Below are 27,429 nucleotides of genomic sequence, written 5' to 3' on the forward strand. Positions count from 1 at the left end.
TTTAGTCCAGTCTTTTGATTAAAATAAGGTTGGTATAAAGATTGGAGTTAACGTAAGTCTTTTTCTTATTGCAGGTCGGCAGTGCTTCCCACGCGGCTCGCGTCAACGTCTACGGCTTACCCTACGTGCGACCCATGAAGAAACGTCCCGTGGTCGCTGGTGACAACCTCATCGTACACTGCCCCGTGGCCGGCTATCCGATTGACTCTATCGTTTGGGAACGAGACAACAGGTGATTATAAGGGCCTATGCACACCACGTTTTTTAAACGCGCCGTCGACGCGCGTTTGTAGCGATACAGACGCGATACGCACGCAAGTTAGACGCAGCCACTAGACCTTTGCACACCTGACGCGCTTGTGTAGCGATACAGACGCGTGTGTGTATCGATGCAGACGCGATGCAAACGCGCGTGTGTATCGATACAAAATCGATAAAAAACGTGGTGTGCATAGGCCCTAAAAATTCAATTGTTTTTCTCCCGTTCGGATCTTAATAAATTCAGAAAATTCACACATAACAAGAGTTATGTCTATTTTTTTGCTCTAAAAAAAAATACTTTTAACATGCATTATAATTCCAGGGTACTCCCCATCAACCGCAAGCAGAAAGTTTTCCCTAACGGCACCCTCGTCATCGAGAACGTGGAGCGAATGAGCGACGAAGCGACCTACACCTGCGTGGCCAAGAACTCTCAGGGATACACCGCTAAGGGAACATTAGAAGTACAAGTCATGGGTAAGTTCGTAAGCAATAAGATTTTCAAAATGTGGTGCCTTTGAGACCATCTTTATTCTTTCACTGTGAGCCTAGTGACAGCAGCACTAGATCAAAGAAATCTGTGAATTACCTATACGTGTATGAACTTCCGATGTTATTGAAAAAGATAACTGATGACACTAAAAACTAGGTTCGATTCCTAGATCTATAGAAATATCAATCAATAAAAAAAAATATTGGCCTCATTAACTAAGTTCCACGACAACGTAGCTACCTATATTTCTCAAAGGCCCACAACGAATTATATTTTGTGAACGCAATGATTTCATCATCACTTAAGTATTATATGTACATTAAAATATATCCGCATATTGCCTATTTTTGATAACAAAATTCGCACTCACAAAATATAATTTGTTTAAAATTGTTTTACTGTTATTGTGTTTTTTCAATAAATTATAATACCATCATCTCCCACGAAAACAGTTAATCATTTAACAAACTGTTCTACTATTTGGCGATTGATAAAAGTTAACATGTGTGATTATTGTGAATAAATAAAAAAGTACTTTTCGGAAAATTTTAAAAATATTTAAATTGTTGTACTGAATGGTATTATAATTATTATTGTACGTGTAATTATGTACTAATCGAATTTACTTTCAGGAATAAAATTATGTGTACCAACCCATATTTCGTTCAAAATGAATATAATTTTGTGTAATAGCAAATGTCGAATAGACCAAGATGTTTATGCCCGCCAAAGCTACATCGTTTGCCACACACGTCCCTACACTAGTGCTTAGACTAAAGTCATATTTTTACACAGTGCCCCCTCAAATATTGCCATTCGAGTTTGGTGACGAGCCAGCAAACGCAGGAGACATGGCGTCCATATCTTGCGCACTTAGCAAGGGCGACCAGCCCCTAAACATTTCGTGGGTCCTCAATGGACAAATAATACCAAAGAACAATGACATGGGGATCGTTTTAACTGTAATCAACAAAAAGACCTCGATCCTTAACATAGACTCTGTAAGTGGTATACACAGGGGCACGTACCTCTGTGTGGCGACGAACATGGCTGGCTCAGTTAATCATAGCGCTGTTCTCGAAGTCAACGGTACTCATCCTAATAACGTTCAGCTTGCTTTTTTCTGTTATATAGTGTGCATTATCCCCAAAATCCAAACCCATATCAAGTAATACCTATTGATTATATAGTCCCGCCACAAATAACGCCCTTCGAATTTGGAGAAGAAATATTGAATGAAGGAGAAACCGCATCCGTGTCATGCGTGATGAGTAAGGGCGATCTGCCTGTGAGGTTCACGTGGCGGTTTAACGGAGAAGAAATAAAGGCCCGCAACAACCTTGGCATTGTGCTCACAAATATCAGCAAGAAAACTTCCATATTAAACATAGAACCCGTCAGCTCCGTCCACCGAGGCTCCTACACATGTGAAATAAAAAACGAAGCCGGCGTAACCAACCACACCACGATACTAAGCGTTAACGGTCCGCCTTGTCTCTATTATTTTTTTATCTATTTGTTTTAATCGCTTTTTTGTAACAACAGTTCCCCCCCAAATATCACCGTTTGAATTTGGTGATGAGCCCGCCAACGCTGGTGATACCGCATCGGTTCAATGCGTTATGAATAAGGGTGACCTCCCAGCTAACTTCTCCTGGAGTTTAAACGGAAGAAAAATCGCGCAGAACAATAATATGGGAATAGCTATCGGGGGCATGGGTCGCAAAATGTCTATCCTGAATATTGATTCCGTCAATGGCACGCACAGAGGTCTATATGTTTGCTACGTGGAAAATCTAGCTGGTCAAGTCAATCACAGTGCCACCCTGGAAGTTAACGGTTCTCCATGTTTTTTTAATTTCTATGTAGTCTCGTATTGTTTTAATTTTTCTTCATATTTTTTTACACTAAATCGTAGCTTTCCATAACAGTTTTACCCCAAATCCATCCCTTTACCTTCGGAGACGAACCAGCCAACGCGGGCGATACTGTCGGAGTGCAATGTATGGTGACGAAGGGCGACACGCCTGTCAATATCACTTGGCACTTAAATGGGAAACCAACTAGTGATATTCAGGGAATCACAGTGACTAGAATCGGACATAAGTCAAGCAGCCTGTCTATAGATTCAGTGGCATCCGTTCACACAGGAATATACACTTGTTCAGCCGCCAACAGAGCTGGATATGCTAATTACTCAACTGAGTTGGCTGTTAACGGTACCTGCATCCTAGATTGAAATTTTGGTCGATTATGACATGCATTATTATTAATAATTTGCTTTATTTCTCCAATTTTTATCCATTTCCTTACCCTTCCGTTTATCAATCTTTTGTGAGCATAAATTTTAGGCGTGGTGGCAAATACGACAGCTTGATAAATTTTGACCAAAAAATATAAACAAACCACAATTCAAACAAAATGTATAAAAAAAATTTTTTAAGGAAACCCTACCATTCCTATATTTAGATACGATTTAATAACAGTAAAGTATTCTATCAGTTATGCCACAGGTTACGCCGTTTGATTTCGGCGAAGACATACTCAACGCTGGCGATACAGTTTCTCTCACTTGTACAGTCGGCAAAGGGGATTTGCCCCTGAAAATTCACTGGCAACTAAACGACAAAATTCTTAATTCTGGCAACGGTATACTTATAAACAGAAATGGAAAACGTGTTTCAATTCTAATATTAGAAAATGTTCAACACGAACATATTGGCAATTATACTTGTATAGCTGAGAATGAAGCCGGCCGAAGTAGTCACAGTGCAGTGCTCAACGTGAACGGTACAAATAACGCCATCTACGACTATTGCTTAAATATTGTTCGCACGATTTTTACGTTATTTATTTATTTGTGTATTTTCATAACACAGTTATTTTCCTTTCACACAACCTTTCCTTGCAGTAAATAGACTGAAATCCTATTGTTATAAATTAGACAATCAAAATTTCGTTTCGGTTAGGAAAAACCCGTTTCTTTGAAATCGTGTGTGGCAAAGAACGTATCGATGCAGCGGCGTAATTTCAGAAATTACCTAATAAAATCATTGGTTGCCGATTTCTTTCAGTTAAGCTTCAAATTCAATGATAAAAAATATTGGCATACGGGTCATTTCCAAGACCTTGCACAACGTCGAATTCTTGTCTAAACTCACATAAAATTAGAAACCGTTATAGATATCTAGTAGGTAATAACGTTTTAGTTACGCGTGTCAATTAACCTCTATATTTTCCTCTTGAAGTCCCTCCACAGATAAAACATTTTGAATTCGGCGAAGGTCCAGTGAATGCTCAAGAAATGGTTTTAGTCACTTGTCTTATCAGTAAAGGTGATTTACCTGCGACAATAATATGGTATTTTAATGGAAAACCTGTGAAATCTGGTGACATCGGTATCAATCTTGTGAATACGAAACGATCAAGTCAACTTAACATCGAATCTGTTAGCCATGAGAATCAAGGAAATTACACATGTGTGGTAAAAAATGATGCTGGCACCATGAATTACACTGCGGAGTTATTCGTCAATGGTATCTTACGCTAAACGTTTAAGCCTGCTAGTTACTTTTTATTTATTTTTTTCCCATTTTGTAACTTTGGCGGGCCATAAAATAATTAATTTTCATATATCCAGACCACATAACAAAGAAAACGACAAAAAATAAAAACTCATACTTAAGAATATCTAAACTTACGTATATCATTTGAGAATCCGTACCTACATTTCAGTGGCGCCAGTGGTTATTCATTTTGAATTCGACGAATCAGTATTTTACGGAGAGGGTGTTCAAGTCATGTGCCACGTTCCAAAAGGAGATAAACCTTTAAATTTCAAGTGGACATTTAACGGTGGAGATGTGAGTTCACTAACCGGTTTGAACATCATGAACGTGGGCGATAGGGGTTCAGCTCTCATAATCCCGGCGGTGACGGCTAAACATTCTGGCAATTACACATGCACCGCCTCTAACCTTGTCGCCAGTGCTAGCCACCACGCCACGCTCAATGTTAAGGGTACATCGTCTCGGTGAAATGTCTATGCTTTTGCGTCCTGTTTTGTTATTTCTCCTACCACTCCTATGGCAAATGATTATTATTGTAGATGTATGTAATTAGTTTCACAAATCTGTCACCAAACTGACTATCTCTTTCAGTGGCACCAATTATTTCTCCATTCGAGTTCGATGAGGCCGTATTTTACGGCGAAAGCATACAGATTATGTGTCATATACCGAAAGGCGATATGCCACTGGAATTACGTTGGTCGTTTCAAGACAAACCTATAAAAAAATCTGACGCGGTTGTAATAACAAAATTAGGAGCCCGAAGTTTAGTTTTAGCCATTCCGGCTGCAACAGAAAAACATACTGGAAATTATACATGCACAGCTTCCAATGTTGTAGCAAGCACCAACCACACAGCTACATTAAATGTTCAGGGTACACTGGTTATTCTGATTTGTTATCATTATTTTATTTATTTTTATTTTTATTTGCCCCCACCAGTTCCTCCTCACATCGTACCATTTACGGCCGAAGAGCCTGTTTTTGCTGGCGAACTTATACAGCTGACGTGTTATGTATCAAAAGGCGATGCCCCTATAACAATCAATTGGAGTTTTCATGGCCAAGAATTATCCTCACATCAAGGAATAGCTACTATGAAGATTGGCGAACGGACATCGTTGTTGACGATATCTAGTTCACAAGCTAGCCACAGCGGCGAATATTCTTGCCATGCCGCTAACGCCGCTGGCCTGGCAGTTCATTCGACCACAGTTAATGTTCATGGTACTCCCAATGCCCGTTAGCCGCCCTAGCCTCTCGCACGCTGCACGCTTGTCTTCGCAATAAATGTAACCTTCTGAATTAACAGTGTTACCACATATTGTACCCTTCGAAACCGACGAGATGGTGTTTGCCGGGGAACCAGTTCAGCTTACTTGTCATGTTTCCAAGGGTGACTTACCTCTCGACATCAAATGGCACTTTCATGGGCTCGAAAATACTTCATCGCATCTAGATATTATGACGAACAAAATGACTTCACGTACATCATTTTTGTCAATATCTGCGGCAACTGCTAGCCACAGTGGCAACTATACCTGCGTAGCCACTAACAGAGCCGGTTCCACAAATCATTCCACTCCTCTCAATGTCCATGGTCAGTTTACTACATTGAATTATATTATTGTTATACGAGTACCTACACCACAGCGGATTGTTGCTTGTCATGTCAATCATGGGTTTGCTAACAGAATCAGCATGAATTCTGAAAACACGTCCTGAATCAATTTACGCCTATTATAATAATTATTGGTTTTGATCCTTATTTAGTTCTTTTAAATATTGTAACCAATCCAAACACTCCCAATTTTCAAAACGAAATAGGTAATGGGCGGTAGCCCACACCTTGCCTAAAGTTACCTACAGCAATTTGTTGCGATTTTTTGTATTAAAATTGTAGTCGGTAATTGTGCTTGATATTTCGTTATTCGGATCTTGTAAGAGTATGAAAAACGACTCTAGTTGTGACAGACACTTTTGTTCATGACTTGATAGTACAATCTTTAATTTAAAAGACCCAGACGTACCTCCTTATTATATTGTTGTGATTCCGTTTATGCTAATATCGGTAATGACCAGACCCTTTAGACTGGTCCTTTAAATGGGAAAACATTAGGCGAAACTTACTTTACTAGCACCACAAATGTATGAACAATGTACACATATGTATATATTACAGTTTACAGTATATGACTTTTTCGTAATTATAAAAACGTGTGTACTTTCCAAACTAAAATTACAATTTTCTTTATGCATTTACATTAGGCCTCGTTATAAAATAACATCTTATATCACCCGAAATTTACTACGTTTAAATATATTATTAGTATCGGTGGGTTAAATTATGTCTTTATAATTACAATTATATTTAGAATAACAATAACAATAAATTATTCTGTCAGTTATGCCACAGGTTACGCCGTTTGATTTCGGCGAAGAAATACTCAACGCTGGCGATACAGTTTCTCTCACTTGTACAGTCGGCAAAGGGGATTTGCCCCTGAAAATTCACTGGCAACTAAACGACAAAATTCTTAATTCTGGCAACGGTGTACTTATAAATAGAAACGGGAAAAGAATATCAGTTTTGAGCATAGAGAATGTTCAACATGAACACATTGGCAATTACACATGTATAGCCGAAAATGAAGCCGGTCGCAGTAGCCATACTGCAGTGCTCAACGTCAATGGTATTAAAACAAACACTAGCAAACATTGGTTAGCTTTTCTCCGCACGATCATGTATTTTTATTTAGTTTATTGGTGTATTTTTGTGACTCATACTTTATCCTTACACACAACCTATCCTACATATGTTTTACGTAATATATTAACCAAACTGTTATTGTGGATAGATATAATAACATAATACTTATGTTATTTTAACATTGAAGTACCTACCAATGGTATTAGTTGCTAATATCACACAACGGTGTATAACACTAAAAGTTTCTTCTGAATTGTTATAATTTTGATTTACTTTTAGAAAATCGCACCACTTTTATCGAATTTGTTCTAGGGATCACGAGCTATTACGTCTCTTTTGTAAATTATTATATGCGCTTTGGTCTGCAGTCCCTCCACAGATAAAGCATTTTGAGTTTGGCGAGGGACCAGTAAATGCCCAAGAAATGGTTTTGGCTACGTGTGCAGTCAGTAAGGGTGATCTTCCTTTAACAATAACTTGGTATTTCAACGGAAAACGTGTGAACTCTGGGGATATTGGAATCAATCTAGTGAACATGAAACGATCAAGTCAACTTAACATAGATTCTGTTAGCCACGAGAATCAAGGAAATTACACTTGCGTGGTAAAAAATGAGGCTGGCACCATGAATCATACTGCGGAGTTATTCGTCAATGGTATCTTTGTTAAGCATTTAAGCCTGCTAGATTGTGTTGTTTTAGTTGTTATAATTTATTTTTACCTTTTGTAACTTTGGCGGGCCATAAAATTGTCTCTTCTATTCATGAATAATTAACGGAAGATAAAACATTCAAAACCTTAATTTCTTAGTAAATACATTTCAGTGGCACCAGTTATCACTCATTTTGAATTCGACGAATCTGTGTTTTATGGAGAGGGTGTTCAAGTCATGTGCCATGTACCAAAAGGAGATAGACCTTTAAATATCAAGTGGACATTTAGCGGTGGAGATGTGAGTTCACTAACCGGTTTGAACATCATGAACGCGGGCGATAGGGGTTCAGTTCTCATAATCCCGGCGGTGACGGCTAAACATTCTGGCAATTACACATGCACCGCCTCTAACCTTGTCGCCAGTGCTAGCCACCACGCCACGCTCAATGTTAAGGGTACATCGTCTCGGTGAAATGTCTATGCTTTTACGTACTGTTCTATTATTTCTCCTACCACTCCTATGGCAAATGATTATTATTGTAGATATATGTAATTAGTTTCACAAATCTGTCACCAAACTGACTATCTCTTTCAGTGGCACCAATTATTTCTCCATTCGAGTTTGATGAGGCCGTATTTTACGGCGAAAGCATACAGATTATGTGTCATATACCGAAAGGCGATATGCCATTGGACTTACGTTGGTCGTTTCAAGATAACCCTCTTAAAAAGTCCGACGCAGTTGTTATCACGAAAGTAGGCGCACGAAGTATTATTCTTGCCATTCCCGCGGCAACCGAAAAACATACCGGAAATTACACATGCACAGCTTCCAATGTTGTAGCAAGCACCAACCACACAGCTACATTAAATGTTCAGGGTACACTTGTTGTTCTCGTGTGTTACCATTACCTACTTTATTTATTTTTATATTTTGTTTGCCCTCACCAGTTCCTCCTCACATCATCCCATTTTCGGCCGAAGAGCCTGTTTTCGCCGGCGAATCAATACAATTGGGATGCCATGTATCAAAAGGCGATGTACCTATAAAAATCAATTGGAGTTTTCATGGCCAAGAATTATCCTCACATCAAGGAATAGCTACAATGAAGATTGGCGAACGGACATCGTTGTTGACGATATCTAGTTTACAAGCTAGCCACAGCGGCGAATATTCTTGCCATGCCGCTAACGCCGCTGGCCTGGCAGTTCATTCAACCACAGTTAATGTTCATGGTACTCCCAATGCCCGTTAGCAGCCCTTGCCTCTCGCACGCTACAAGCTTGACTCCGCAATAAGTATATCCTTCTGAATTAACAGTGTTGCCATACATCGTACCCTTTGAAGCTGACGAATCGGTGTTTGCTGGAGAACCAGTTCAACTAAACTGTCATGTCTCCAAGGGTGACTTACCTCTCGACATCAAATGGCACTTTCATGGGTTTGAAAATACTTCGTCGCATCTAGATATTATGACGAACAAAATGACATCGCGTACATCATTTTTGTCAATATCTGCGGCAACTGCTAGCCACAGTGGCAACTATACCTGCGTAGCTACTAACAGAGCCGGTTTCACAAATCATTCCACTGTTCTTAACGTTCATGGTCAGTTTCATTTATTCATCATATTTCATGGTTTATTTTAGTTCATCATAGCGACATAATGTTTCTAAGATTTGCTAGCAGAAATAGCATGAGTTCTGTATGCATATCTGAAAACAGCAATCATTATTATTTTTTGTTTATCATTTTTCGTCCCTTTACTTTTTGTCGTTAGTAATGCTTATGAATAACACACATTTTCACTCTCGAATCGAATCTTTTCTTAATTCAAGTTCTGTTGCCACAGAATAGCAAACTCTTCTTTAAGTACAACTTTAATACTGCAATAGAATTTCTATTCGGATCTTCTATAAAGGAGCGTCGTTCATACGAGACATATTTGGGTTTATTTTGTATTATGAGCTAGAATCTTTATCGTGTCTCAATGGTTCCCCTTGTCACATTCGTAAAACTCTTCATTCACTTTCCTTTTTTCTTTTTCATTCAAGTTGTACCGCACATTATTCCGTTCGAAGTTGAAGAATCTATATTTGCTGGTGAATCCGTGCACCTTACTTGTCATGTATCGAAAGGCGATCGACCTCTTCAAATATCTTGGAGTTTTGAAGGCCATGAAATTCCTTATCACAATAATATGGGCGTAACGACTACTAAGTTAGGAGAAAAGGCTTCAGTGTTGAGTGTTCCAACTGCTATGGGCCAACACAGCGGCAACTACACTTGCACGGCCAGTAACAGAGCCGGACGCGCATATCACTCTGTCCTCGTCAATATTCATGGTATTGGATGTGTTCCCCTAGTACAATAGCTACTGTAAGAAAATTATTCCATATGTGTATAGATATACTGCACGTTTAGATTTACTTTTAGAAATCACATTTTCTTTTTATTAGTCCCTCCCCATATACTACCGTTTGAAATCGAAGAATCCATCTATTACGGAGAATCAGTACAAATGACCTGTCACGCCAGTAAAGGAGACCGACCAATGTCTATAACATGGACCTTTGAAGGCAAAGATCTCTCCACTCATATGGGAATTAAAACTATGAAAATGGCGGAGCAGACATCATTTTTGTCTATTGCATCTGTGACCGGAGCCCACAGTGGAAATTATACCTGCATCGCCAGGAATAGAGCGGGAGAAGATAGATATTCCACTACACTCAACATTAAGGGTATTTCCGCTAGATGTCACAGCATGCGCCTTGTATACGTACATATTTACTAACGTTACAATATTTTCTTTACTCAGTCGTCCCTCACATCAAACCTTTCGAGTTAGACGAAGCCGTATTTGCGGGAGAATCTGTGCACCTCGACTGTCACGTTTCAAAAGGCGATACACCCCTGAACATTTCCTGGAGCTTTCAAGGGCATCCTGTCTCCCGCAGAATGGGCATAAAGACAACAACTCTAAGCGAACGTGTATCCGTTCTTGATATACCCAGCGCCCTGGGACCTAATAGTGGCAACTACACGTGCACAGCTGCGAATAGGGCAGGCATCACCACTCACACCGTTCTTCTCAATGTTATTGGTACTGAAACGTTACAGCTCGGATGTGCTTGCTTTCTGTTTAGTTCCTCCTGTGGTCCAACCTTTCTCTTTCGGCGAAGTTGCAATGAATTCTGGACAAGTAGTAACGACCCCCTGCTCTGTTATTGAGGGAGACCATCCACTGCGATTAAAATGGCTTTTTGACAACGAACCTATTAAACCCAGATCTGGAGTAACCGTATTTAACATAGGCGAGAGAAGTGCTATTCTAAGCATAGCCTCAGTAGCCCACAATCACGCTGGAAACTACACTTGTGTTGCGGAAAATGAAGCGGGAGTCCATTATCACACATCTACTTTGATAATAAACGGTGCTTAAATTATTTTTCGATTCTGGTGCTCGGTAAATTAGATTTTTTGTGTCATTGTCTTTTAGAAACATATATCTCAAATATTTAATATAGTATAACTATCCAGTTTCACTTTGAATTAATTATGACATTCCAGTTCCTCCCAACATTTTGCCATTTACATTCGGCGAAAAACCCACCAACGTCGGAGAATATTTACAAGCTGCATGCACTATTAATTATGGTGACCTTCCGCTCACAATTACTTGGATGTTTAACGGACAATCCATATCTCAAAGGAATAATAATTATGTTGTGAGCAATTCCAAGCGGAGTAGCTTGTTGATAATAGAATCTGTGGACGCTATACACGCCGGTTCTTATACTTGTATCGGGGAGAATCGTGCCGGCCGTACTACCCATTCAGCAGATTTAGTTGTTTATGGTTAGTCTCATCTACGGTAGCAACTTATTATTTTGTCATTTAGATAAACTTTGTTTCAGTTCCTCCCAAGATTGCACCTTTCACTGCCGGCCCAGAACCGGCTTTTCTTGGAGATTACTTTGCTCTTCAATGTATTGTAACTCACGGGGATCAACCGGTTCTTATTGACTGGTCAGTCAATAACCAATCTGCCAAATCTATTCCTGGAGTGCGTGTTAGTAACAACGACAGAAGAAGTAGTCTATTGACAATAGAGTCCGTCGATGCAACACACGCAGGACTTTTTAATTGTACTGCGAGTAATGCTGCGGGGATCGTGTCGCATACTACCGATTTGGTTGTAAAGGGTGCGAACAAAAGTGTATATTTTTACGCTTCCGTCCTTGTAACCTAAAACTTTAATTTCCTAAACACATTTTCACTTTACCATAAATTTTTTACTGTCCTAGTTCCACCGTTGATAATGCCGTTCAATTTCGGTGAGGTGCCATTCAACCCCGGTGACACAGCTTTAGTGAATTGTGTCGCCACTAAGGGAGATCTTCCTCTCGACATCTCATGGACGTTCAGCAGCGAGACTATAGACTCGAGCCTCCAGCGAGACATCACGACTATGCCTCTAAATCCTCGTGCCTCCATCCTCACTATCAACTCCGTGAGCGCAAACCATCAAGGGAACTACACGTGCATCGTGCAGAATGCGGCCGGCCGCGCAGAATATGCAGCGACACTCGTCGTCAACGGCACGTCTGAATATATTAATGCTATGATGCCGACTGAATCGTTAATATGGGAACTAACCTCACAATATCGCACCTGAAAGGATAAGCCGTTCACAGACACCATTCTATACCTCTTTTGTCATTAGTCGCTAACATTGCCTGCCTCGATGGTATCCTAATCGACCTAATCCAAAAATCTATGGTTATTTCCAGTACTGCCTCGCATAGTTCCATTTTCGTTCGAGACCCCGCTGTTTGCGGGGCAGGCCAGTCAAGTTACATGTTTGGTCTCGGAGGGCGATCAACCTCTCGATATTCAGTGGTACTTTGAAGGGCAACCTTTGAAGGAGAAAGCCGGCGTGACGGCAACTAAAATAGCGCAGAGAGCTTCATTGCTTCTGATCGACCCAGCAGGCTGGTCGCACAGCGGATTGTATGCGTGTATCGCACGAAATGCCGCTGGCATGTCCAACTATACCGCCTCACTAGAAGTCCATGGTACCGTCACGCATCTGTGTACCCTTCAATCCTAGCACGGACCAGCTTTGCGTAGAATCGATATTGTATGCTTTAATTATTACGTTACTTTTGATAAAAAAAATCTAAATAGGTATCGTCGATCCGTAGTGAAACGAATTCTTCTCAAATCTATTTTTTTCTTAAATGTCTTCATTAGAAAGTCGTTCACGTTTCCGTGAATACTTTAATGCAATCAGGTTAATATCTGAAAAGCGAGTTTAGATCAGTCTTTTCGAATGCTTTAGGAACCGGCTGCGACTATCATCGACGTACCCTTTTCATCCTATCCGTGCAATTTATTTTATCCCCATTCCATCCTCTCCTTTGGGTTCCTTTCTTTATATTTGTTTCATTAAAATAATTTGCGTTATTGCCATTACTTTAAAGCTTGTTGCTTGGCTTTCTAACTTTACAATGACTGTTAACATTATTTGTTTATATTTGATGCGCGCTTTGTATGTTTTGATGGTGAACTTGGTGAAGTGTAATTCTGCTTTTTATTTATTATTATTTTATTTTTATAAACTCCAATTTATATTATTTGGTATGTAGTTTGGTATGCCTATATATTATTTTGCTAGCATTAAAATGTGACTCATTTAAAAGCTACTATGGCGGCTTTAAAGCACTTATACAATGATATAACTACTATAGATATAACATATTTATAAAAGCTTATACACAATGTGTAGTTTGTTAGAATTCAAATTAAATGTGATTAGTCGTTATAGAAGCTTTTAAATGTATTTAAGTATATTTGAATAAACTTTCTACGTCCAAGTATAGAAGTCAGAAATCTAAAATAAATTTTAGTGATAGTTTTTTTCTTTTTTCAATATATTCAAATATACTTAAATATTTATTGTGTATCAAAGAACAAGGCCCCCTAGTTTTGCGAATTAGATTTAATAACAATTTAAAGTAAATTTAATCAAATCGAAAGTTTAGTAATAACTCAGTGTTTTCTTATAAAATTAGAATCATTTGTTTACTGAAATTAAAGTACAAATATTCTTTTATAAATATCGAATTAAATTCTCATATTTGAAAATAATAAAGTATAAATCCTCAACAAATAAAAACAAAAGAGGATATTAATAAAACAATTTAATGTGTAATTTTGGCCCCATACGTATGAAGGCAACAAGACACGTGCTACAACAGAATGGTAATATTTCAGTTCCCCCCCGCTGGATTATTGAGCCCACTGATAAGGCATTTGCACAAGGCTCTGATGCTAAAGTTGAATGTAAAGCCGATGGGTTCCCTAAGCCCCAAGTGACGTGGAAGCGGGCTGAAGGTAATACAATAACACATTATTATTACCATCATCAAAATATTACCACTAACTATGAACAAAATAAAATATATCGTGTCCTCGTTTTAGGTGATACCCCTGGTGATTACAAAGATCTTAAACCAAACAACCCTAACGTAAAAGTTGAGGACGGAACATTGACAATTGCTAATATTCAGAAAACGAATGAGGGATACTACTTGTGCGAAGCTGTAAATGGAATCGGTTCAGGACTGTCTGCTGTTATTCTAATTAGCGTTCAAGGTAAATTTTCATTGTTAATCAGTGCTCAATAAAAACTGCTAACCGCTATGCTAGTGCAATCATAATATTGTTTACGTAAAATTTTAGCTCCACCCCAATTCGAAATTAAAATGAGAAACCAGACTGCTCGCCGAAGTGAACCCGCTGTCCTACAATGCCAAGCTAAAGGAGAAAAGGTAACTTATTTTCAACCAAGTTCAAATTTAGACGCAACTCAAGAATCATTTCTTATTGCTACTGTTTTACATTACAGCCAATTGGAATAATTTGGAACATGAACAACAAACGCCTCGAACCCAAATCTGACCCACGATACACCATTCGCGAAGAAATCCTGCCTGGTGGTGTTGTCTCCGACCTTAGCATCCGAAGGACCGAACGATCAGATAGCGCTCTATTCACTTGTGTAGCTACCAATGCTTTTGGTTCTGATGATACCAGCATCAACATGATCATTCAAGGTAATTAGGTTAACATAGCAATATAATTATGTTAAGCTATTTCACAGTCGGTAAAATAAAAAAGAATCAAAGAGCTAATACACTGATGTTATCATTATTTTACAGAGGTACCCGAAGCTCCCTATGGCCTTAAAGTCTTGGACAAATCTGGAAGGACCGTGCAACTGTCATGGGCAGCTCCTTATGATGGTAACTCTCCAATCAAGAAGTTCCTCATTGAATACAAACGAGCCAAGGGCAACTGGGAAAAAGACATTGACAGGTAAATGTTCAATCAATTTTGCTCAAAAGAATGTAAACTACAATGTATTTCACTAACCAACCAACTGTCTTATTTTTTTAGAGTTCTTGTACCCGGAGATACGACTGAAGCAGGAGTGTTTAGCTTGAGACCCGCCACTGCCTATCACATCAGGATTGTTGCTGAAAATGAACTGGGAACTTCTGAGCCATCTGAGACTGTTACCATTATCACCGCTGAAGAAGCCCCCACTGGTCCCCCACAAGACTGCAAAGTTGATGCCGTTGATAAGCATACCCTCCGCGTCACCTGGAAGCCTCCCCCACCACAAGACTGGAACGGTGACCTCCAAGGGTAAATAAGTAATTAATTCCTTAATCATTCGTCATCATTTATAATGAGAACCTCCTCCTTTTTGGGAAGTCGGTAAAAAAAGAGATGCACTGTTTTAATAAAATTTTAATATGTTTACAGATACTACGTTGGTTACAAACTGGCGTCTAGCAATAAGTCCTTCGTGTTTGAAACCGTCGACATCTCTAAGGAATCTGGCAAAGAACATCACCTGGACATTCTAAACTTGAAGTAAGTTTGAACTAAAATAATTATGTTAAATAATGTTGTACGGCTTACACACGTTACTATTCGACAGGGTAACTTTACAAGTAGACCAGAGATCATAGTTATGAGGAACATACGCGAAAACCGATGATATTAATGATCGCGATGGCGTAGTTAAACAATATCCTACATAGTTGCTAACGCACCGATGATACCTCTGGCTAAGCTTAGCAGATAGGTCGGAAGGTTTTTGCTACTGATAGTAACATAAAAGTAAATTTTAAAGAATAAGTCAATTAAACCAAAATCTGTTTCCAGGACTTACACGCAATACGCCATTGTAGTACAAGCGTTCAACAAGATGGGATCAGGCCCCGTGTCCGGAGAAGTACGAGCTTATACCGCTGAAGGTGCCCCATCTGCTCCACCACAAGACGTTCTCTGCACTACGCTTACGGCACAAACTATCCGTGTATCATGGGTGTCTCCTCCTCTTGCTGCTGCCAACGGACTTATCAAGGCTTACAAAGTGATTTACGGACCTAGCGAGACTTGGTATGGTAAGTATCATACAGCATTTCGAATTATAATTAAAACTATATTTTTTTTTTCTTATTTTCGTTAGTAATTTATATATCACTTAATACTGATGTTTTTTTTTTGTAGATGAAAAGTCAAAGGATACCAAGATTACGGCCAGCAGCGAAACTATCCTCCACGGACTTAAGAAATTCACAAACTACTCGATGGAAGTGCTTGCGACTACCAACGGAGGCGATGGCGTCCGATCTGCACCTATTCACTGCCAAACTGAACAAGACGGTGAGTGCGGACCTCCAAACTTAATAACAGAAAATAGTTCAAATAGAGAGCTTAATAATGTGTCATGATTTATTACAGTACCCGAAGCTCCTCGTGCCGTGAAAGCATTAGTTATGGGACAAGACTCGATCCTGGTGTCATGGAGGCCTCCTGCGCAACCCAACGGTGTTGTTACTCATTACAATGTCTACACTCAGGCACAGAACGCTGAACCCCATCCCAACAAGGTCAGTAGCTGTCTCAGTACACGAACTAATAGATTAATGGATAATATGCAGTCATATTTAACTTTCTATAATTGTAATGTAGGTACCAGCTTCTCAAACTAGCTACTCCGCAACTGAACTGAAAGCCGGCCGTTACGACTTCTGGGTCACCGCGTCTACCATCATCGGCGAAGGCCAACCCTCAGCCACCGCTTCATGCAGCCCAAGCGACAAAGGTACAAAAACACTATGTACATATTTTACAATGGTTCATCGGTTATTTTTTTGTTTAACACGTTTTATCTCTTTGTAAAACTGTAGTATTACCGAGACATAACCATTTTACTTCGAGACAAAAACGACATTTACATTTCACGGTGTCTACGTATAATTCGTTAGTATAATTGGTGTTATTTGTTTCTTTCAGTTCCCGCCAAGATCGCATCATTCGATGAATCGTTCACTGCTACCTACAAGGAAGATGTCAAACTGCCCTGCCTTGCCGTCGGTGTTCCTCCTCCTAACATTTTGTGGAAGGTATTTAGAGACACCCATATAATTTTATTGGCGTTTAATTTAAACTTTGTATTTGTTCACGAATAAATATTTATAATTTAAGGTGAAAGGCCACCCCCTGGAAGCTTCGGAACGTGTGCGTCAATTGCCCGAAGGATCCCTGCAGATTGCTGGTGTAGCTCGTGAGGACGCCGGCGAATACTCATGCCATGTTGACAATCAATTCGGAACTGACACTGTTACCCACACGCTCTCGGTACTCGGTGAGTATCCCTCTACATTAAAACTATAGGTACTAAGAGTACGATACTTGGGACTCGGTCCATGGAGATCCGCATTTATTTATAGTTTAAATCCGTAGCTAATTTCATATGACATCAAATTTCCAATCAAAATAATTGGTATTATTATTTGTATAAAACTTATTACGAATAACATCATTTATATTTTCTGTAGAGAAAAATACGTATTACGTATTAGAAAAGTGTAACTCACATTTTCCCCGCAGCTCCTCCCTTCCCGCCTCAGCTTAGCATCGCGTCGTCGTCCGTGTCCTCTCTCACTCTCCGCCTGAAGCCTTCCGTCGAAGTAGACCAGTCGCCCGCTGCAGGATACACCATCCACTACAAACAAGAATTTGGAGATTGGGAAACCGTACAGGTACATAAATAAATAATTTACTACTAATCTTAACTTTCCTTTTCTTTGTACCTATATGTATAAAAACGTTTATTTTTCTACAGATTCCAAGCACCACTGACACCTACACTTTGGAAAACCTTTTCTGCGGATCAAGATATCAACTCTACGTTACAGCTTACAATGGGTAAGCATTATAACACACATATTAACGCTACACATTTCCTATACTGTACGCTAGTTTTAAGCGCCACTCTCGAGGAAAGGTTGTCAGTTTCCGTTCTTCTTTCAAGTCTGGAATATTTTACGGCGTATGTCAATAGGATTATCGCAGATTACATGAGATTCATAAAATGACTGCGAAGAATAGGTACTATATTTAATTTACATTTACAGTTGCTTCCCCTCAATAGTACGTGTGATACTTTGATCCTTAATAAAAGTATAGCACAAAACCTTTTAATTATGTTTTGTGCATAGCATCGGCACTGGTGAGGCTTCAGACGTGGTGATCGCCCGCACTCGTGGTTCCAAGCCCCCGGTACCTCGCGCCGCTGATTTCATCGAAGTTGGAAGCTCCTCAGTGACTCTGCACCTCAAACAATGGTTGGACGGCGGATGCCCCATGAGCCACTTTGTCGTTGAGAACAAGAAGAAGTAAGTTTCACATTTACGCCGTTATTCTGTACTTTCATAAAAATACTTGTAAAGATCCGTCTGAAACCATAAACACAAATTGGTCACAAATAAATATCAACCCTTTCTTGTATCAGGGGTGCTGCTGAATGGAATCAAATCTCCAACGCTGTGAAACCTGGCGGAAACTTCGTCGTACTCGGTTTGTACCTTCCAAATATGGAGTTACCTACTTACATAATTAGCGTGTAAAGGTTGGTAGTAATATTGTTACTTTATTGGTAGATCTGGAACCTGCCACTTGGTATGTACTGAGGATTACGGCCCACAACAACGCTGGATTCAACGTCGCCGAATATGAATTTGCCACGCTTACCATGACCGGAGGTTAGTCACTCGCTTATACTTTGTATACTTTGAAATTACTTTTATTTATGGCTAAAAGCCTTCACAACATTGCTGTCATAATTTTACCAAAACGTACCTGAAATGCATCGCCTTTTTATTTTAATTTTTTCATCCCTATATCGGTGTTTTTAGATCAAAGTAACGTGGGGCTTGCATTTCAGGTACTATTGCGCCCGCGCGCGAGGTCGGCGGCGGCACTCTTACCACCGAACAGACTCTCAAGATAATCCTGTCGCATCTTAACCTTATCGTGCCCGTAGTCGCCGCGATCCTTGTTATCATCATTGCTATCGTAGTCGTTTGCGTAGTACGAGGCGCTCGGGACCACCACAAAGGTAAATCTTCATCTATTATTGTGCTATTCTAGGAACCATTGCTCCCTTACCTGGCAACGTCGGTACCGACAAGGAACTGCCCCCCTGGGTCAAGGCTTGGCTGGAACCAGAAGTCTTAGTACCAATTTTGGCAACGATCGTGGTGTTCATCGTAGGCGTGGTGGTGATCTGTTTGACCTTAGCTCGCAGGAACACCCCACATCGCCTGCGAGGTCAGAAGGACATGTATTGTATGTATGGTGGCATGGCACGCCGCTTTATTACTATTTATTTTACCCAAATTCGATTTTATAGCGTTAGTTCTTACTTAATCATTAATCATTTCTATATGTCTATCTGTCATCAATTATATTTTGACCCATACTGATCCTTAGCATGGACTACTAAGTTTCAATCATTAATTTTATATTTTGATTTACCAAATTCATGGTTTAATATAATTTGCTCGTCATAAACAAGTATTTAATCGATGTTGTAACAAAATAATAAATAACATAGAGCTCTTGTCGCAAAATTAACAGTCGCACTAAGAGCTCAGTCTTTTGAAGCTTTCCAGAATACGTGAGTAGAAGGGTAAAAAATGATAAGAGTAGTAGAGGAAAGGAAGCTTACGGATTTGTGTTGTGTCAGACGACGCAGTGTACAACGCATCGCAGGCTGCGCTGGGCGGCGGCGGCGGCACGCTGGACAAGCGCGGCGGACTGAGGGACGAGCTCGGCTACATCGCGCCCCCCAACCGCAAGCTGCCTCCCGTGCCCGGCTCCAACTACAACACGTGCGACCGCGTCAAGCGACAGGCCGTCATCAGTGAGTACCATACTGTATACAGCTTCACACGTCAATCTAATACTTCACCTCTTACACGATTAAATCACGACGTGACAATTTGGAATCTCTTAGAAAAAAATCAAATCAAAACAAAGATCAAAGAGTCTTTTAGATGGGTACAGACATTTCAAAAAAACTTAGAACGGCGTACTGAGTAATTGACAGTATGATCTGTCGCACCTTGATCACTGATCGATCATCCACCACATACTTATTAGTTTCACACAATCACTCTTTCAAGTAGTTGGAACATTAAGTCGCTGACCACCGGTAAGGAATCACCGATACTTTACTTGAGGTAATGGTTTATGTATAACACTTCATGTTTCTTATACTTCTTTTTGCACGACTTTCGCTCTGATTCTTCTCTGTGCTTCATTTTACTTCTTTCTTTACTTAGTGGTGATTGTATGGTGAAAGCTATGTTGTAATAGTTTTACAATATCAATGTGCAAGGAAAATGTTCTATGTAAAGGCCACAGCTACCTAGTACCTATGTTTTATATAATTTATTACTTGCAAGTTTATGTCCAAATCTTTATGTTTAGTTTAGCTTTGTATTTTATATTACCTTAAATTTTCCTAATTTCAGCTTAACGTTCGGGTCATTTCGTTGTACAGTACCTACAGCGTAGAGAATAAAAATATTAATATTCCATAAAATTATTCAGTTTACATACCAAAAAATACAACAATTTGACCCAAAAGTTAAACCCCCATTTATGGTACAATGCCACTCAAGTACAATCAAACTCACTTTTTATCAGATTTATACCTTTCGTTTTACGTTTCGGCCCCCGCTGTTAATTTAATTATCTTACATGTAGTGGGCGGCTTACAAACATAATACAAGTAGTCAGTAGAGGCTTAAATAATCACTCGATTCAATAAATATTATAGAGGCAATCTAAAGCAAAGTGAGTAAGATCATAGCTGAGTGGTATGTTGGGTGTTAGCATGCGTAACGTTAGTGTGGTTCAGTGGGCGCGCACTCGACGTGGGACCCGCGCCGCCACCACTACGAGCGCGTCCGTCGCCCGCGCCTGCGCAGGGCCGGCTCCGGAGACACCGCCTCCACAGGTCAGACCAACTGCATGCACGACATGAGCATACAACTAACACAATAATAGCATAGGCCTACTTTAAAAATAATATATTTAGATACCAGCTTGAGACCAGCAGACCAGCTTGTCAATTTATTCGGAAAATTCAAAATTAAGAGTAAAAAATTATTCCACCTATAAAACGACAACAGCGCCACCTACAACCGCGCTATGACTTTTTGAGCTGAATTTAAAGAAAAAATATTTTTAAATATAAGTATTCATTAAAGTTAGTTTTATGCTCATGTGTTGGTAAGAAGACATTTCAGTTTTAAAAATGTTTTCTTTATTGTGCCTTGGATTTTGGATTATGAGACAGATTTGCAGAGAATGGTAACTACATAATTATAACATATTTATCTGAATGATGGAATGACCAACTATTAACAACAAATGAGTGAGTATATAATTATAATTAATCATTATTTTATATCAAGTTGCATGATGTCTACGTAATTTTGTTTGCACTTTTCTAACCCCAGTTATTTTTATTTGCTTAGTAGTTTTAATACTCTGCCGTGGAGTTTTGTTTGTCCAATAAATACAAAAACAACCTTAAATAGGTAGGTACTAACTAACTATTAGGAGAGAGAATAATATTAATATGCTATGTAAACTATATAAATGTGTGTTATTGAGTGACAACTAAAATATTAGGTAATATATTTTAGCATGAAAAGACAATAACAGTACAGCTAATTCACAGGAGATTGCAGTGGATGTGACACTATCACTAATCTAATTTATAAATGAATAACAGTAGTAAGCAAATTGGAGTACTATTTTATTCCAAACTTTCAGCAAAGTGAAACTTGGAGAAAGTGTAATCGAGTATTCCAATTGTTTATTACTTAGAAGTAATTCAATGTCTAATATACCTGTGTTTGGTTGTATGAACAGGCATGGAAGACGAAATCTGCCCCTACGCGACGTTCCACCTGCTAGGCTTCCGCGAGGAGATGGACCCCAGCAAGGCGCTGGCCTTCCCGCACCACCACCCCGCCCACGCCGGTACTCTCGCCCACCCTCACCCTCACCACCCAGCTCACTCTCGCGCCGGATCCCAGAGCATGGTACGTGAAACATTTACTATTTTTTTTATTAAACTGCAAACAGGCACAAACTATTCCATATAACTATGACCTTTTTCAATAAAAATATTAATAATGATTATAAGGTGAATAAAGAAAGTCGGTTTTAAAATGAATGTCGTTGCAGCCTCGTGCCAACAGCCGCTATGCCCGCAAGAACTCTCAGGGAGGACAGAGCGCCATCTACTCGACTGCCCCCGAATACGACGACCCGGCCACCTGCGCTGAAGAAGACCAATACGTAAGACCAAAGAATTTACCAATATATGTAGTTACTATTATTGACCGCTAACATTACCTAGTGCAAAAATATCCAAAAACCAAATATGTAGTATGACTGCGTGAACGGCACAGTGCCTGGGTATCGACTGGTTTGCAACGTGTTGCGGGTTCGATTCCCGCACGGGACATTATTATTTGTGTCATCCACAAATTGTTGTACTTCTGAGTTTGATGTATATTGTATGTGGAATTGTAAACGCACCCACAATACAAGAGAAAATAAGTGGATGGAATACCTTATATGTAATATACTTCCTTTGTATCCCCCCAGCGTGCCCGTTACTCTCGCCCGATGTACGCCTGTGGACCTGAGTACGACGAGCCTGCTTGCTGCGCTCCCGAAGACGAACAATACACCGGCGCTTACGGCACTCCCTACTCCGATCACTATGGATCTCGCCCTAGCATTGGTAAGTTCTAGTTGATCAAGTAACTATTTTAACATTTGGGTTTTAGAATTTTTGTTTGTACAGTCAAAATTTATAGGCTAATAAATATTAATCTTTGACGAAACTTTACATAAATTGTAGTTATTTCTGAAATAAGTTAACAAGAATTCGTTTTACAAATACAATATTGTGTATAAAATGTATTAGTTGGGAATATAACATAACCCCTGTGTAGCTTACGTGTCAGGTACCCGCAAGTGCGGCGGATCCCCCGAGCCTCCCCCACCCCCTCCACGCAACGCCAACAACGACAACAACTGCTCCTCCTCATTCAATGAAAGCAAGGACTCGAACGAAATCTCCGAAGCCGAATGCGACCAGCCACGCAACTATCCCGGTACGTAAGAAACTAACAAAATATAAGTGACCCGCACATTCCTTCCATTTACCTAATTGCAAAACAGTCAAAAAATATCCCATAAATCTACACAGAAGAGCTAATTGAATGCAACTTCTGACAGGGACACAATTTCAACTGGATCAACTGTTGATAAACTGCAAATCTTAAGCCATACTTTTTATGAAATTGCTTGATAATCAGTATCACATATTTATGCAGTGATTATTATTATATGCTGCTTTTTCAGATATATCAAATTCCTTTTCTGGGTACTAATTTTGTACCCTTCCAATTAGAAGTTTGTTTACTTTTGATGTTATGTTATCTACATACAAATACATACATATGTATATACTGCTACCTATGATTAGAAAAATTAATACCCAGTAAAGCTAATACAAGAAAAAGTATGGTTTACTTATTTATATCAGTAGTACCATAATTCCACTAATTCAAAACCACCTTAATTTTAGAAAACCTTTTAGAATTAATTTGAAATTGATTGTTGAATTGGTTTATGCACACTTGGGTGTCACCTGAACAGAAGACGGTAAAAGTTTTGGATCAATTTATTTGATTCCTTTATGTTTCTAATTATTGTGACTGACAGCATGCAAAATTTGTACCAGTAATAACAAATTGAAAAGCTTCAAGATTAGAGTTCTTGTAATTGGCTTACCTATCTTTATTTTCAAAATTACATCTACTTGTTATATTTTTTTACCTTTCGCACTTAACAATATTAAAGACATTACTTCTATCTAGAAAAATATTTGGCTTTAATCTTGGCAAGTGCAAATTTACTTTGGGAAAATTTTAAAATAATTTTCTTTAAAATCAGTTCATATGTTTCTATTTATTATGTGCTTAGACGTGATTGTGTTAACTAATTTACTATATTTGAAATGATTCTGTAGATATTTAGTACGTGTTTTGGAGACGGACATGCGCGAACAACAACCACCTAATAAAAAAGTCATACATACATACTTAAGTATAAAATAGTTCCAATAGTTTAACTGAAGCATGGATATTACGTGGTTATTATTCGCGATGTCGTGTAGAAGGCGGCTCCGGGTGTCGTGGCTAGTATAGAGCGCGTCGTGACTTGTGTGTTGTTGCAGTAAGGGCCCACACTGCTAAGGACGGCTTGCACAGCGAGGAAATGAGGAAACTCATTGACAGGTCAGTTTAATAGGCCTTGCACAAACTACCCCTCAACAGACACTGTCTCACTACAGTTAATCTAATTTCATTATTATTTGTAAAGCACAAACCTAATATCTAAGAATGAAACATTTTAAAAGTTCCTATAACTACATATATTTTAAAGGAAGGATTAAATAAATATGTTTTCAACCTAGTTGAGACAATAAAGTAAATAAGTAAAAGTGTCCCTTTAAATGCAAGATTGAACACTGACAAACTCACACGCACTGCAAACACTACATACTAATACGTGAGCCGGATCCCTGTGTGAGCGCTAGCACGAGTACATTGTGACGTGATAGATTCATTTACCTTTAAAGCATTGTGTACTAGTCTATGCTCGTTATTAAGCATGTGTTATGTTCTGCATCCATGATCTACAGGAAACAGTAAGTCAAAGTATGTGAAAACGAACATTTTTAAAAGAATATACTCCACCTTAATTTTGCCTGATATTTTTGTTTCGTAATTAACCTTTTGTGGCTAACATTTGAACCAATGTGCACTAATATATTATGTTTTGCTCCCAGAATGGTAAGGCGAATAATTTATTATGTATACCTCAGCTAATTTGGTTTTATTTTGTGAAGATTGCGTTGCCCATAACAAACGCATGAAATGTACATACCATGTATAATGATAGCCCAATATGACATAGAACAGAACCCTGGCACTTGTTACTTTTTAGTCCAAGCGTGATGGATTTAGTTGCTTATCATTTAATAAGAGAAACTTGGTCCCTCAAGTCGGTTTTTCTTTAGCTACATTTTATACATTACATTAGATTTATTTAATACACTGTAAATAGTGGCCAAATGCGCGGACCCTATACCTATATTGGTGTTCCTCATATAGAGAACCCCACCCTTTAGTAATACTAGCAGTGCTATGGTTTTCCAAATGCTTCAAAAAATGTTTATCAATGCCTGTCTTTAAACTTAAGGCTCCACTTTTATGCTTAAAAATGTATAAATGTACCCTATTTCGGCGCACACGTGATCAGTAAATTAATATCATGAACGTTTGGTACCGTGTTTACAGACCAGAAGCAACCACCCCAATCCCCCAGCAAGCAGTCCACGGGCGGGGACTCACAGCCTACGATACTGTGGCAGTGTAACCTGTAAACTGGGCCCCGTGTCACAGCGCGGCGACACACGCACATTTTATACGTTAATTTAGTGGACCATTACCATCTTGCTGATATACCGCTCGCAAGCTTTGCAGAACTTTTTTTTAAACATAAATTATCAATTGCACTTTTGCCCTATAATTTGGTCTACCTTTCAGCAAGATGGTGATAACCGTGCCAAATCTACTCTTTTTTACAGTTTTATTTGTGTGTCGCATTTTTGTATTGCTATTTAATTTTAAATTTACCCCAACTTAGTTGGCTGGACATTTTACTATTTTTATTTAGTTACTTATTTACTTTTTCCTTACTTTATCTGTAGTAAATTTGGAAAGTTGAGTAATGTACAAATTAGAGTCTACCTTCCCAAATTAGAGAAACCTTTAACGCGTCACGGTAGAATTACCATTAAAAAGCAGAAAATTATGGTTGTGGTAGTTATCTCAAATTGATATATTTGCTTAAATAGATAGGTGACGCGATATGTCCTATCCAAGTCATTATATATTATACCTCCATCCTACGTACTCGACTCCCAACACATTTACTACAGAATTCTTATTGTAATTATAGTTTACTTTATTTGTTCAGCTTAATTTAAAGAAAGCTTCAGTAAAATGTATCTGGTTTTGGGGTGTTTGGGATTAAATTTAAATTAAGCTCAACATGTAATAATGTATGTGATATTTTGTATTTTTATCCCATTTTTAATTTTTACATGGAATAATAATCGACGTAAAGTTTATTTATACTCTTAGGATGGTAATATTAGGTGACCACAACCGAGTGGTGTAACGATGCTTCCTTTTAACGTTATTGCTTTTAATTATTCTCTTTGTCTTTTTCGTTGTTGTCACACGTCCTATTTGTGTCAAACATGTTGGTTTTGATTTTGGCATTTATGCGTATACTTAGGATAAGTTTAGGATATAAATTTCTTTAATAGCAATTAATCAACTTTTAAACAAAGTACTATGTAATCCGTAGCTAGTTAGTAACACACGTTACGCATTATAACTACCTATGTAAACTTAATGGTAATCAATTCTAGTACTACTCTTCAAAACGCATAAAATACAGCGTATCATACTAATGATAATATTAACAGTTACCTATCTAAAATAACAAGGAATTACTCAATTTTTGACACATGTAACCCATAGCAAACACTGCTGACATGGAATTTATAATAATCTTTTAAAATATTAATCTAGTACAGTAAGGTGCATTTTTAATAATCATAATCGTAATTTTATCCTTCTATATTACGCAGACGACTAGGTGTAAGACACTCGAGTGTCATTTTCTAGGTGTTTCCCATTATATGTTGTGTATTGTGGTGTAAGCTTCGCAAAGTAGGCTTGTAGTTAGGTTTTCGCGACTTCCTAGCAACATAATCTTCTCTTAACCTTCCAATTAGAATTCGATTAAATGAAAATCTAGTTAAAATTGAAATGTCAACAAAATAAATAAAATTTATTCAAAATTATTATGGTAAATAATTCAATTAAAATTTGTACCATAATTTTATTTGTATTGGCAGTGGAGAGAAATTAATTGTTTATATATTTTCGCTTTTGTCGATGTGCGTTTGGTTTGCAGCCACTTAAAGTAAGTTTCGTAATTTTTATGGCGGTATGACATCGATAACCACAGCTAACTAACTGTACCAAAGTGTTTGATTTGTGTTAAATAAACTACTCAAATGTCAACTACGCAATGTTGTTTTAATTATAATTATAAGTTACGTACACCCTTACATATATAAAATATTCTAACTACAGATAATATTAATCTGCACTTAAAATGTTATATAAAT

At 38.6% G+C, this 27,429-nt stretch overlaps 1 protein-coding gene across 50 annotated transcripts in view; it reads left to right on the forward strand.

Annotated features, from left to right (window-relative positions):
* Positions 1-27,325, forward strand: part of LOC118265174 (cell adhesion molecule Dscam2) — a 60,351-nt gene extending 33,026 nt beyond the window's left edge. For 16 of the 50 annotated variants that reach the window (XM_050705840.1, XM_050705844.1, XM_050705830.1 and 13 more), the window contains exons 12-41: positions 75-232; positions 584-738; positions 11,999-12,292; positions 13,971-14,090; positions 14,178-14,351; positions 14,439-14,527; positions 14,605-14,812; positions 14,918-15,074; positions 15,156-15,407; positions 15,528-15,638; positions 15,933-16,174; positions 16,281-16,436; positions 16,515-16,663; positions 16,746-16,878; positions 17,070-17,179; positions 17,262-17,421; positions 17,667-17,818; positions 17,902-17,984; positions 18,278-18,454; positions 18,571-18,635; positions 18,719-18,820; positions 19,209-19,406; positions 19,807-19,983; positions 20,986-21,084; positions 22,008-22,180; positions 22,326-22,439; positions 22,752-22,890; positions 23,105-23,266; positions 24,394-24,454; positions 25,520-27,325. In XM_050705840.1, the coding sequence (XP_050561797.1) occupies positions 75-232; positions 584-738; positions 11,999-12,292; positions 13,971-14,090; positions 14,178-14,351; positions 14,439-14,527; positions 14,605-14,812; positions 14,918-15,074; positions 15,156-15,407; positions 15,528-15,638; positions 15,933-16,174; positions 16,281-16,436; positions 16,515-16,663; positions 16,746-16,878; positions 17,070-17,179; positions 17,262-17,421; positions 17,667-17,818; positions 17,902-17,984; positions 18,278-18,454; positions 18,571-18,635; positions 18,719-18,820; positions 19,209-19,406; positions 19,807-19,983; positions 20,986-21,084; positions 22,008-22,180; positions 22,326-22,439; positions 22,752-22,890; positions 23,105-23,266; positions 24,394-24,454; positions 25,520-25,598 (4,449 nt within the window). In that variant the 3' untranslated portion in view covers positions 25,599-27,325. Of the gene's footprint in view, positions 1-74; positions 233-583; positions 739-1,549; positions 1,844-2,299; positions 2,594-2,685; positions 2,974-3,256; positions 3,545-6,728; positions 7,017-8,638; positions 8,924-10,837; positions 11,126-11,998; positions 12,293-13,970; positions 14,091-14,177; positions 14,352-14,438; positions 14,528-14,604; positions 14,813-14,917; positions 15,075-15,155; positions 15,408-15,527; positions 15,639-15,932; positions 16,175-16,280; positions 16,437-16,514; positions 16,664-16,745; positions 16,879-17,069; positions 17,180-17,261; positions 17,422-17,666; positions 17,819-17,901; positions 17,985-18,277; positions 18,455-18,570; positions 18,636-18,718; positions 18,821-19,002; positions 19,177-19,208; positions 19,407-19,806; positions 19,984-20,985; positions 21,085-22,007; positions 22,181-22,325; positions 22,440-22,751; positions 22,891-23,104; positions 23,267-24,393; positions 24,455-25,519 lie in introns of all 50 variants that reach the window. The other 34 variants (XM_050705847.1, XM_050705851.1, XM_050705846.1 and 31 more) reach the window with 11 other exon arrangements.
* Positions 27,326-27,429: the final 104 nt, after the last annotated feature.

The sequence above is a fragment of the Spodoptera frugiperda genome, chromosome 28 (genome assembly GCF_023101765.2).
Source record: "Spodoptera frugiperda isolate SF20-4 chromosome 28, AGI-APGP_CSIRO_Sfru_2.0, whole genome shotgun sequence".
Classification (NCBI taxonomy): Eukaryota; Metazoa; Arthropoda; class Insecta; order Lepidoptera; family Noctuidae; genus Spodoptera; species Spodoptera frugiperda.